A 13,701-nucleotide genomic window follows, 5' to 3' on the forward strand; every position below is an offset into this window, starting at 1 on the left:
TGGTGGCACAGCAGAGCCTCTGCTGAAGGAATTTCATAACTAAAAACATTTACATTGAAAGAGAGCACATTTTGTGAGGGCAGCAGAGTGAGTAGGTTGTTCAGCATACCATCACTTGATGCTACTTGTGTGTGAAGAGCTTCTCTTTTGTTCTTGTTTTTGCTTTGGAGACAGGCTAAGGCTGGTTTGGAACTCACTCTGTAGACCCTACTGTCCTATAGTTCTCTCATTAAATCTGGCGTTTTAGCTAGATTGTTTCTGCCCCCAATACTGGGCTTGTAGATACAGCAGCTGGAAATCCAAACTTAGGTCTTCACACTCATGCAGCCATCTCCCCAGCCCTGTATCATGATTCTCATTAATACTTAATATCTTATCAGGCATTCTCACTATGCTTTCTCATGAATGGTCATATCTATACTCATTTGTAAAATGAGGAATGATTCCCAGACAGAAACTTGCAGGAAAATGTTCCAGGTCAGTAGCAAGTGCAAAAGCCCTGTGGTGGGAATGTGCTTGGCACATTGGAAAAGAGCAAGGAGGTTGGTGTGGCCAGAACAAATATTTGGATGTAAAGGCAGGGCTTGTAAGCTGAGGAGCTAAAGGGGAAGGCATTCAGCAAGAGCAGAGCATGACATGGAGCAGGCTCTGCAAACATGTCAGGCTTCGGATAAGCAAGAAGGCAGAAGGCCAGTCACAACTAGCCTGAGGCTGGCTGTTACCCTACAGACTAATTGCTGTTGTTAGTGTGGAAGCAAAGTTCAGGTAGATTCGAGGAACGTGGGATTCCTATCAGGCTGGGGGTGGTTGTGTGCAATACTTTGACCGGAGTTCTTTCCTGAGACCCATCCCATGAGGTCTGGTGTGGAAGTTTCCACCTGTGCCATCACACCAGCACCTTGGAAGTTTTAGGTATTAAAGCATCTTGAATTTGGGCATGCTCACCCTGTGTTAGAATTTTGGTCCCTTAGAAGTGCAAATGATTTATGAATTTTCAAGCTGAGGAGAAGTAATGTGGTAGCAGCATCCAGGATGAGTTAGAAGACAGGAGAAGAGGCAGGAAGAGTGGGTAGAAGGCTGTGGAGTCCATCTCGATGTCAAGCCTTGCCTGTGAGAGAACAGCAGCATAAATCAGAAAAAGGGAGGAGCTGAGGGGCCCAAACTGTAAAGGCTTGATTGATCTGAATTATCTTTCTGGAGAATATTGAGGTGGCTGTTGCCAACTTGTCATGGGCTTAGTATTTCTTAGTATTTCTATGCCCTTTGGAATTATAACAAAACCCCCAGGTTTTTTTTTTTCAGCTATATCACCCTGACTATATTGACAAAATGTACTTTTCCTGTAAGCCACCCCCTCCGACTGGCAGCTAGTATCTATTTTTAATGTAGTCTATTGAGATCTAAAGAATCCACATAGGTTTCTTCCTGACCAGAGGCTGCCATTGAATCTCTACTGTCTGTTTTATTTCAGTGCAAGCAGCTAACGACTCTATCTGCAGACTCCAACAGAGAGAACAGGAACGGAAAAAGGTAAAAGTAGGTCATGAGCAAGGGGGCATATAATTCTTCACACCTATTATTATAATATTAGCATTTCCTTTTAATCCAAAAGTTCTCTGAGTTTGTTCTCTGACTTTTCTGACGGGCTGACTTTAAAAGACTTAAGGATGGGGCTGGAGAGATGATGGCTCAGCAGTTAAGAGCACTGGCTGTTCTTCTACCACACCCAGGTTCGATCCCCAGCATCCACATGGTGGCTCACAGTTATCTGTAACTCCAGTCCCAGGGACCCAGTGCCCTTTTATGGCCTCCTTGGGCACTACATTCACATGATACATAAGTGTGCATAGTTAAACATTCACACACACGATAAATGTACAGGAAAAACATTTAAAGGTGATTGAAACATTAAGATTGTTAAAAACATGGTACCATCATTTTTTTTTAACTGTTTATTTGTGTGTGTCATGGGGGCATGCAAGTGTGCTTGTGGGCATTTGTGCTTCTGTAGGCCAGAGATGGACACCCCGTGTCTTCCTCAATCCCCTGTACCTCACTTTTGGAGACAGGGCCTCCTGTCTGTGACTGCCCTCAGCCACCATCACTGGTTACAGTTGCCATTCCCATCATTCACCTGGATGCTGGGGATGTAGGTCCCCATTCTTTCAAAGTAACGGAACTGTCTCCCAACCCCCATCCATTTTTTATAATTTGAATATAGACTTTTTCAACATTTCCATATTTTCTCTGAAAGTAATATGTGTCTCACACAGGAAAGAGAAAATAGGACTTTTGTATGACGTGAAAAGTGCCCACCTGTTGGGAAACACAAACCTTGCCTATGAGCCTGAAGCATATTCATTGAGGCATTTTGCATATTCCTTTAAATGGCAGGTGCTCAGTGGAAGGTCACAGAGGTGTGCAGCCTTAGCTAGGCAGTGCTCTGCTTAACTTGAACTGTATCATAACTCAAATGTGGAAAGTCAGTGAGATAATTTGGTGTTTTTACCTGGAAACCTTTTAGTGTTTCTGTAATTTATTCATTGATCTAAATTAATAAAAATATACCTCACATTTACTAGTACAGATGTTGAAACTACTAGTCATTCTGAAAGCATTGTCCTTTTGTGTGTTTTCATTAAATGAGGTCTGCCACTGTATAACTAGATAATGGAAGGCTTCTAGAGATGTGATTTTACATCCTTTATCCTGTCCTGGATGTCGATAGAGTTTGGAAGCTCAACAATTTGATGACATAAACCTTACTGAAAGGATCTGGTATTTGAGTCAGATGGGTAGGCTACCCTGGGGTTCCAGGGTTCAGCTCTGGAAGCAGGACTTTGCTGACTACAGAGGAAATACCAAGGCAGAGTTATGGTTAGGAGACCCATGTTGGGTAGAATGCCAGTACAGTCCTGAGTGAATGGAAGGCAGGGACTGGAATGGACATGTCCGGCTGGGCAGCAGATACATTTTAATCTTGTGCTTTACCAGCTGCCACTGGGTAGTTAGGGGACAGATAAAACTTCATTTGTTATGATTAAAGCAGTTTCTAGACCCAGGAGCTAAAATCTGGGAATCCTAAACTACAAGTACTAATAGAAAATAGGTCAAAGTCTGCAGTATAGTCAAGTTACAAACCTTGGGTGATCTTAGCCAAAGGAATGATGGGGAAGGTGTGGCATCCTCATCAGTTCTGACTGGTAAGTAAGAATTCAGTTGCTGGTGGGTAGAGGATGGCTGTTAGAGGGTTAGGAAAATAACATAAGCTAAGACAAAAGGTAGGAGAGACTAGTGTGCAGCCTATTTGGACGTCCAAATAACAGCTCTGGGTGAGTGTGGAGCATCCTGAATCCTGTATTGCACACTTTGTTCCTGGGACACAAGGAATGCCTCTGTTTGTGAGGCACAGAGTATCTGGTAGAATACTGGCTGTATAACTTTTGTTGTTTCATTTTGAGACAGAATCTGATGTAGCCCAAGCTGGCCTTATATTTCTTATGTATCAAAGGATTGTCTTCAACTCCTGATCTTCTGCCTCTAGTTCCCACAGTCTGTGACTTAGACTCTGCATTGTGCCTGGCTTTAAAATGAGTGTTTTTGAGTATACTGAAATGCTGTTCACCAAGAATTAGTATCGTGACAGGGGACCTGACTTTGTAGAGAGCTACTCTGAGTTTTCCCCTGCAGATAATAAATTAACAATCTTGAAGTTATGAAAGAGGTGCATTTAAAGACTAGAAGCAATTGAAAATTCCTTACATTCCCAGTGGGATAAACCGTTAGCCTACGTCCTAATGTTTTATACTTATCTAATTATCAGAGCAGTGGAAGTTTATGGCTATAGGTCCTTAAAATTGTTTGATTTTACTACCACCCCACTTCCTCCTGAAAGCTTGACATGGCCGGGGTTTTAGTAGATGTGCACGCTCGTGTCTGTGTGTGTGCACACCCCCACACACACTTGTCATAAAGATAAAGCTTAGTTCCTTGGACAGCAAGTATGCACAAATGAAAAATGACCTCTGTTTGCACTTACTGCCTAATGTTAGCTGTTGCCTTGGGTTATCCTGTTGGCCACATTTTGCATATTTGAAAGGCTCTCAGAACAAAGAAAGATGGGAGTAGTAATGGAATAAAGTAGGCTGTTACTATTAATCAGTAATTCTTTTATGTTAAGACAATTTGTGGAATTCTGTGGGAAGTAAATTGATAAGCGTCATTTGTCCAAATCACATTTCCCACAATTGATATCTAAAAGGACATTCAAAAGAACAATATATGCACATTCTGCATTTGTTTGACATCTCTTAAGAACTACCCTAACAACAAGATCTCCCAAGCAAATAGGGAGCATGGGAGGAGGGGAGAGGAGTTAGGAGAAAGAGAAGGGGAGAAAAAGAGGGGAGAGGAGGGCATGAGGGAGCAGGAAAATTGAGTCAGGGAAAGACTAGAGGAGAACAAGAAAAGAGATACCATAATAGAGGGAGCCATTATACCCTTTATAGAGAAATCTGGCACTAGGGAAATATCTAGAGATCTACAAGGATGACCCCACCTAACAATCTAAGCATTAGTAGAGAGGCTACCTTATATACCCTTCCCAGATAATGAGATTGATGACTACTTTATGCCATCCTAGAGCCTTCATCCAGTAGCTGATGGAAGCAGAAGCAGACACCCACAGCTAAACACTGAGCTGAACTCCTAGAATGCAGTTGCAGAGATGGAGGAGTGATGGACAGAGGGGTCAAAACCAGGCTGGAGAAACCCAAATAAACAGCTGACCTGAACAAGGGGGAGCTCATGGACCCCAGACTGATAGCAGGGAACCCAGACCCCTTGATTATGGTTGTTAGTTGGGAGGGCAGGACCGGGCAGTCTATGGGGCCCCTGTTAGTGGATCAGTATTTATCCCTACTATACGAATGGACTGTGGGAGCCCGTTCTACACAGAGGGATACTCCCTCAGCTTAGACACATGGGGGAGGGCCTGAGCCCTGCTCCAAATGATATAACAGACTTTGAAGAGCTCCCATGGAAGGCCTCACCCTCCCTGGGGAGCAGAAACAGGATGGGGTAGGTGTTGGTGGGGGTGGTGGGGGGGGAGAAGGGAGGGTGTGGGAACTAGGACTGACATGTAAAACAAGCTTGTTTCAAATTTAAATTAAAAAATATTATCAAAAATTCAAATAAAAAAGAACTACTTTAACACAGAGTTGTGTTCTGGGCTCTAACAGAATAGTGAACTGAAATACAGTTGGCTCATGAAGTCCTTGCTCTTAAAAACAGCCCATAGAGGGGTGAGTTGGCCAGGAATGACTGTCAGAATGTAAAGTTGTTCCAGATATATACATCCACTTTGGCAGCCCTGTCCAGCCACCTGGTGACAAGGAGTCAACTATGAAGGCTTCTGTTCATCTTGACCAGACACTTGCTAACTTTAGCAGCTTCCTTTATGATGTTGTCAGGAGAGCAGTGGCATTACAAACTCTTGACAGTTTGAAAATAACCATTCTTCTTGACAGAATTAGAAAGTACACAGTAACAAGAATACATATACTCTATGCAAAATAGTTTTAATAGTTTTTATAGTGATACGTCTTACTGAAGTCATTTCCCTTGTGCCCATTTAAACTCGTGTAAAATCAACATCATGTGTATTACTCAACAGATGTTCCGAACCTCCTGATGTAGGCTCTCACCAGAACCCCTCAGGCTGGCCCTTGCCTCCAGGTGCTAAGATAATAGACATTACCTGCCATGTTGGCTCCCAAAAGACTTACTCTCGGTTGGCCTGTTCAGAATTTCCCATAGTGGGCTTGGTGTTGCTGGCACTGTAGACTGGATGTGTAATGGGGTCCCATAGGGCTTTTCTTGATAGTGGCCTCTGCCTGCAAGTTGCCATAGCATCTCTCTCTCATCCTGTGTTCCCATGCCAAACATCTCTTTTGTTGTTCTGTTTGGGGGGGGTTGTTTTTTGTTTTGTTTTGGGTTTTTTGTTTTTTTTTTTTTTGTTTGTTTGTTTTGTTTTGTTTTTTGAGACAGGATTTCCCTGTATAGCTTTGGAGCCTGTCCTGGAACTTGCTCTGTAGACCAGGCTGACCTCCAACTCACAGAGCTCTGCCTGTCTGCCTCCCAAGTGCTGGGATGAAAGGCATGCGCCACCAACACCTGGTTGCCAAACATCTCTTAAAGATGAAGAAAACTACTGACTTAGAGTAATACATGCAAAAATGTTTTTCTGTGTGTACAGGCTTCATTCATATACTTGATTCTACATATAGATTAGTTTCAGGATCATTTTCTACTTAAATGTCTCTAATATGATACTACCGTAAGTACCATAAGTACTACTCTTACTTTCTCTGATGTAACCTAATTTGCTCATTTTACCAAGTAGATAGAGATATTATCACTATAACAATTGTTTTTGGATGCAGAGTTATAGCCCATTAACTAATTTTCAGAGCCATGAAACTCAGTACTTGTTAACACTAATGCATCCAGCATTCTACTTTCTGTCTGTATGAATTATGTCATAATACTATGTCATAAAAGTATACTCAGATGGGTCTTGAACTCACTATGTAGTTGAGCATGTCCTCAAGCTTGATGTGTAGCAGAGGATGACCTGGAACCTCTTGACCAATTCCTCCACCTCCTGCATAGTAGAATTACAGGTCTCTATCTCGAGTCCTGTTGTTTGTTTGTGGCTTGGGTTTTGGTGGTGCTGTAGATTAAACCCAGGATTGTATGCATACCAGGCAAGCACTCTAGCAACTGAGCTACATCCCTAATAAGAAATAAGAAATAAGATGGCTTATTTCTTCAGAAGTAGTTTTCCAGGTTTGTTTACATGGGAATATGCTACAGAAGTTTTGTTCTTTTAAAGGATGAATAGTTGTACAATTGTGTGTATATGACTCTATATATATGTGTGTGTGTGAGAACTATATTTGTGTGTATATATGTACACACTACACTTTGTGAATCTGTAGTTTTCTGTGGACACCTGGGTAGACCCATGACTGTCCTAAATAGTACTACTGTTAACACAGCTTTACAAATATCTATTCATGCCCTTTCCTTTAATTCTTTTTGGCAAATATCCCAAAGTGGAATTGCCAAATTATATGACAATTCTATAACTCCTTTTTGAGAAGTAATCATAATATTAACATATAGCTTTGATTACCACAAACCTTAAGTTTTTAATCTATAAGCACAGTATTTTATGACTTTGATTGCCTTTAAAAACTTTATTTTCATGTTCTTTTCTTTTTTGAAGTATTTCATGTTTCAGGTTAATTTTCTATAGAATTGAATATTACTTGAAATACAAAAGTTTATATTATTGTGATTGTAGTACTTACCTCAGTAGAAGATGGAGAGGTCAATAATGTGTCATGTTCTATTCCAGACTCCCTGGGTTCCAGTGTTGCAGTGTTTGCTCCTCTTTGCTCCTGTGCTGATAGCATTTCTTCCCATCTCACTGATGAGCACTTTCTTCTTCTGGTGCTGTCTTAGACACCAGTTAGCTGGCTAGAATGAATGTGATGTTGGACACATATGCCCAGTGTCTTCTGAAAACTGCAATATTTGTAGATAGACCATACAGTTTTTCTTCCCCTAACTTACAAGTGTGCACTTACAGTATTGTCAGTACATGAGCATGTAACTAACTTATTTAAAGCAGGATAGTATGCAAGGGTAAAATAAAGTGGCTTCAGGAATTCCTTGGTAGGAAAGTCACAGAAAATCTTCATTTGGGTTGGGAATTGTTAGCTTCTACTTAATGGCCACCCAGGCTTTGAGTCTAAGGAATGATTTGCCTGACAGCAAATACTACTTGTGTATGTGTATATCTTGAGTGACAATATTCTGCAACTGCAGAATAGGAATACTTGGGTCTGGAGAAGTGGCTAGGCATTTAAGAGAACATACTGCCTGGTAAGGGGGCTCAGTGGTTAAGAGGATCAAAGTTTAAGTCCCAGCATTCACTTGGGCAGCACACACCTGCTTGTAACTTGAGTTCCAGGAATCAACACCCTTTCTGTCTCCAGGGGAACCCCCCCCCACATGACATACATACACACACATGACACAGACACACACACATCACACACACACATACCACCACACCACACAAAATTGGAAAGAGAGAACACATAGTGTTCTTACAGAAAAACAGTTCAATTGCCTTTGGCCTCTATGAACACTAACGGCATGTGCTCATGCAAGCACAGTTTTTTTTTTTTTTTTTTCTTTTAAGAATAGAAATGCTCATCTTTGATCTTTGATACTGGCTTTCCTAAAAGTCTTTTCTAACAGCCATAGACTAACAGTGAGTACTTCAGGTAGAATGAATTGAGCACAAAGGTAGGAGGACTGTGATTTTACTGCGACACCTGTATTGTTTGACTTATTACAAGACCCTGGTGCTAAAAACCTGTGTTATGATATTAAAATTAAGAAACAAACTGGTAGGGTCATAAACAGCAGTGTGGCATGCTTCCTGTGACTTGTGTAATAATATTTACCTTTTATTAAGTATCTCAGGCACTGGGCTAGGAACTTGGCAGGCATTGCCTCCAGTCTTCATAAACTCTATTTATGAACACCAAGTATAATTTTCTTCAGTTCTTTAGGCCAAAGAAACTTTTAACATGATGAGTGTTGTGAGGTTGGTGATGAGTGGTCTTGAGTTTGAAATGAGGCTCCTGGGCTCCTCCCAAGTCTGTATTTCTCTCCGTTGAGCTGCACTGACTTGGTGTTGTATGGCAGGAGGGTAGCCTAGGCAGCTGCCTTCTGGAACAAATTAAATGGCCAGCTAAGTCAATTATGGATTTTTAGTTACAAAGGAAGGAGAAAACTGACATTTGAGCATGGGTGTTAATATTACCTGTATTTATTAAAAAGAAAGATTCAGGCTGACAAGGTAGCACACAATAAATAAATAAATAAATAAATAAATAAATAAATAAATAAAGTTGAACAGGGTGCCGTTTTCATGAAGTGTGTTTATATTTTCTCTTAGTATGTAACATTCTGGTTTTGGGGGTTTTTTTGGCAAAAATTTCTTCAAACTAATTTAATAAACTCCTCATGTTTTGCTCGGTTTCTGGAGAATTCCAACCTGTAAGACTAACAACTTAAAACAGTAATGGGTTAAAATGATTGTTTAAATCGTTTCTCAAATGCATTGGATCCTAGAACCCTCATGTAGCCCTCTCCTTCCTTCTCGGCTCCCTGCTCACATCCCAGTCCTCTGCAGCATATTTTAGGGGAACACTTAACTAAAACCACATCTTCATATTCATTTTAATTCTCACTTTAGAACACTTGGCTCTTGAAAACATTGGACAACTTAGCAGAAAACCTATAGCCAGTGCTTTTTTTCTCGTTCCAAAGACCTGCTATGTAGCCCTTGGTGGGAAAGGCTTGTGTTTCCATGCTAAACAGACCTGAGTTTGCCTCAGCAGCCCAGCTATTAGATAAGGGACAATGGAGAGGCAAAGGTTTGTCCTTAAGTCTTCACTATTTGTCTGTAAAATGAGATAGTATGATGTTACAGGAGGGACTTTTAGAAGTGGGTAAGCAATGCTGAGCAGCTAGTTGTGGCGTGCATTTCATAGACACTGAGAGGGTATTGGCCTTTGCAGGCCCTCCAGATCTTACAGACTGCCTGAAACAGTGTCACTCTTTCACTAATTCTGGTGCTGGCATTCAAGTTCACAGTCTATTCTCTGACCCCCTTTTTAATTTTTAAAAACTTAAGTGTAATTACATCATCCTCCCCCTTTTCTCCCCAGTCCTTCCTATGTACCACCTCACTCCCTCTTAAATCATGGCCTCTTTTTCAGATATATACATGTAAATAAAGAAATACAACCTGCTACATCTATTTAATGTTAATGATTTCTGGGCTGACTACTTGGTATTGAGCAATTAATTAGGGGGTTCATCCCTGGGAAAGTCTAATTCTCCCACTCTCAGATTCCATTAGTTCTCTGTAGTTCTTTGTCTAGAGATGGGGTCCCATGAGAGTTCTTCTTCTGTGTTAGCGTGTCAACTGGTATCCTTGTTTGGGTCTTGTTTAGGTAGCTGTGTTAGTGAGATTTCATGTGTGTATCTTCCTTGTCATTTCTAGGAGGCACAGTCTCATAGCAGACTTTCTGGTTCTCTTGCTCTTAGAATCTTCCCACCCCCTCTTCTGAGATGCTCTCTGAATCTTAGGGTAGAGGTTATGCAATAGATACATTAGTTGGGGTTGGGCACCCTATGGTCAGATGTTCTCTGCATTTTGGCCAGTTGTATTCTGTAATAATTTCCATTTGCTATAAAGAGACCTTCTTTGATCAGGAGTGAGAGTTGCACCTACCTGAGGGGTATAAGGATAAGTTAAACAGATACTGGTTACTGCCAGGATATGAGTGCCACTATTACACTTGAGGGCTGTCTTACCATGGTAATTGTTGTTGTGATTCATAGGCATCAATGCTTTCCCCTTTTGACAGCTCACATAGTACTTCTGGTAGACCTCAGGAAGTAAGCTTTCCGGTGAGACCCAGCTCAAATCTTCCAAGTCCTGTGTCTGAAGTGTGTAGTGTCTTCAGCAATTCAGATTTACCTTCAACCTCTGGGAAGCAACTATGTACAACAGCAGTAGCCTATATTATTTGGGGGGGAAGGGTTCTTGGACTCTTTGGAATTGGTATACAGGAATTTAGAAGGATTTCACGTGTTCTGTGTGGGTTCTGGTGGTTTGTTTCATAGAATTTAGATGGAATCCAAATCCTTTTTTTTTTCTTTTTTCTTTTTACAGTACTCTGTATTTTATGGTACCAAAAAGAAAGCAAACCTTTGTTGGTGTAAAAATGTTAAAGACCATTTTGAAAACAACCTAGATATATGACATAAGATAGTGATATCACTTTAAAAAAGAGACTAAACTAAGAGATGACTTAGATTCTCCCCCAGGAAATGTATCAAAAAAAAAAAATGCTTCAGAAAATGTAAGACAGAAAATTTAACTTCTTGCAGTGACATCACAGTGTATATTTTTAGACTTGATTAAAACTTTATGTACTTGCCAGGTGTGGTGGCATATACCTTTAATCCCAGCACCTCTAAGGCAGAGGCACATGGATCTCTGTTAGTTCACGGCCAGCCTGGTGAGTTCAGGGACAGCCAGAGCTGTTATACAGAGAAACCCTATCTCAAAAAATCAAAAACCAAACCAAACCAAAAGACTTATATGTAGTTAATCAGAACTTTGGGAGAAATAAAAGTTGTGAAGGTGACATGAATTTTTGTCATTTAATAATACTGGAAGCCCTAGAGACAGCTGGTGGTAGAGCACTTGCTAAGGGAGTATCCATGTTCACTTATAGTAAGAAAAGTTTTAAATGTTTCTAATATCATACATTCATTCATTCTTTCATTCGGTACCTCAGGCTGGTGACCCTCCAGCCTTCCCCACAAGTGTTGGAGTTACAGATCTCATGTACAATGTTCATAATGCATATCAAAACAGTCATGCACTTTAGCACTGTGACTATCCACCAGTGGTTATAGTAACTGTCAGTTGATAACATTCTGTTGTGTCATCTGCATATGTCTGAGAGATGCTATGTGGCTTTCATGCTTTGTTTTCTCAGGTGATTAATGACCACATGACAGCTAGTGAGAAGTGTCGTCTGCTCCAGTGGGAGGAGTTCCTGAAAGAACAGCCACAGCGCCGAGCTGAGGTGGATGATGAGCACAGAAGAGCCATGGAAAGGCTCAAAGAACAATACGCTGCAATGGAGAAGGACCTAGCAAAGTTTGCCACCTTTTAAGAGTTTGATCTGCAGGGACAGATGAACGAGAAAGCACTGACTTTCCTCCAGATCTTCCACCAACCACGTAGCCTCCTCTTCAAGCTTAGAAATATACTCAGTGGCACTCTTAGGTGTGAAGGGAGAAACTTCTGGAGCCCGATAAATGTCCATGGAAGAAGAGTGCTTACGTGTCTAAATGTGATCCTTTGAGGAAGAGTGAAAAATGGGGCAGATTTATTTCTAACCAGATTCAGTCTTTTTGGTGGTTAGTTTAGATGGCTGTGTGTGGATTCCAAGAGTCCACTTCATTTCCACCAAGGGTATGGCAGGGGTGACAGCTTCTGCCATGACCGAGATGCCAGGTGGGCTTTGGACAAACTTGCTTGGAGACACCAGAGTTTGCAGTACAGGACAATACTGTGTGTTTTACTGGGTGACAAGACATACCCGATTGGTGGCCTCATAGAACTTAGTATTTCCATCTTCTAAACAGCTCAGGAGAAAAAGCCCACCAAAGTGCACTCTCCAAGGATCATCATCTTACCCATAGTTCTTCCCTTGCTTTTGTGTCCATTTTGCTTTGGGCAAGCTCTTTAAGGGATAGTGTCTGTGCATGTTTCAGCTGCTCAGTGGGTAGTCAGCAGAATCTGCCAAAGAGTCCCTTTGGAACCATGTAAGATTGGCTCTGGGCAGACTAGAAATGTCCGCCCACACAGCAGATGATCTGTGTTAGAGGTAAATCCCCTCCATATTGACGCCTGCTCTCCAGCAGTTGTTTCCGGATGGAACACCACTGTCCATCACCACTGTGATCTTTACATACTTGCACTTACTCTAATCGAAGAACCACAATTTGCTATTAATTAAACAGACGTGCATGCGGTCATTTGAGGAGATGCATAGCCCGTGGGTTTGAGGTGTGGGTGAGTCTTTCTAGTATTTTCTGTTGCTCTTCAGTCAAGCAAGGCAAGAAAGAAAATACCTAACTCTCTAGTGATATCTCAGTACTCTAACCGCAGAACACTGACAATGCTTGCCTGTGTAAACGTATGGCCAACTGTGAAAGCTTCATTCTTGGCTCATGTTGAAATGTGATTAAAGCTAATAGATGAGATGAAATGAGTATTTGAGACTTCTTTCAGTAACACTGAACTTCTGCCAACTTTCTCTGTCTGCTACTGTGGGCCTGACAGGTTCATCAATCATCCTCTGGTCCCTGGACTGAAAGAGCACTTGCTGACACAGAAGCATGCTAGAATTTTCTTAATTCTCCTTCAGTGGATGGAAAAAAAAAAAACTTCCAAAAATATCTCACACGTGAAAAGGGAAGGGAGGGAGCTACAAGTAAAAATCCCCTTTGTATCATAGACACTTTTTGGGATGTCATTAGTAACCACCACACCATTAATAGCTGCTGTCACCAAATCAGAATTCTGTGTGCCAGTGGGCATGTGTACCTTGGTCACTGAAAAAGTAACACAGCAAAGATTTCTGGTGCTTTGTGTGCATCACAGACAAATAATAAAATCTTTCCCTCCTAAATTTGTATTTATCTTTCAAAGGAGTGTAAACCAGGACAGTTTGAAGCTTTACATGTTAATGCACTCAGTTTTCTGTAGCACTGTTAAATCTGATAGGGTCAGACTGTTGGCTTTCCTGCTGTTGTGTTCAGAGGACATGTCTCCTTAGCCTCCATTCCAAATCTTCTTTGTTACATATTTTTATTTAAAAATTCATTTGTGCTATGTTGAGCAGAGATACTGTGGGTTATGTGTGGCTCATAGGATTTTAATATTTTATAATTTTAAACCATTAAGAAATGATGAATTGAGTTTTCCTTGATGTGTGACTTTCATTTCCTAACATATATGGAGTT

The 13,701-nt window shown here is 41.1% G+C and overlaps 1 protein-coding gene across 1 annotated transcript in view; it reads left to right on the plus strand.

The window, feature by feature from the left end:
- Bloc1s5 (biogenesis of lysosomal organelles complex 1 subunit 5) overlaps window positions 1-12,944 on the plus strand; it is a 36,453-nt gene extending 23,509 nt beyond the window's left edge. The window contains exons 4-5 of the mRNA XM_051194416.1: window positions 1,472-1,530; window positions 11,664-12,944. Of these exons, the coding sequence (XP_051050373.1) occupies window positions 1,472-1,530; window positions 11,664-11,843 (239 nt within the window). The 3' untranslated portion in view covers window positions 11,844-12,944. The remainder of the gene's footprint in view (window positions 1-1,471; window positions 1,531-11,663) is intronic.
- The last annotated feature ends 757 nt before the right edge of the window (window positions 12,945-13,701 follow it).

The sequence above is a fragment of the Phodopus roborovskii genome, unplaced genomic scaffold (assembly GCF_943737965.1).
Source record: "Phodopus roborovskii unplaced genomic scaffold, PHOROB, whole genome shotgun sequence".
Classification (NCBI taxonomy): Eukaryota; Metazoa; Chordata; class Mammalia; order Rodentia; family Cricetidae; genus Phodopus; species Phodopus roborovskii.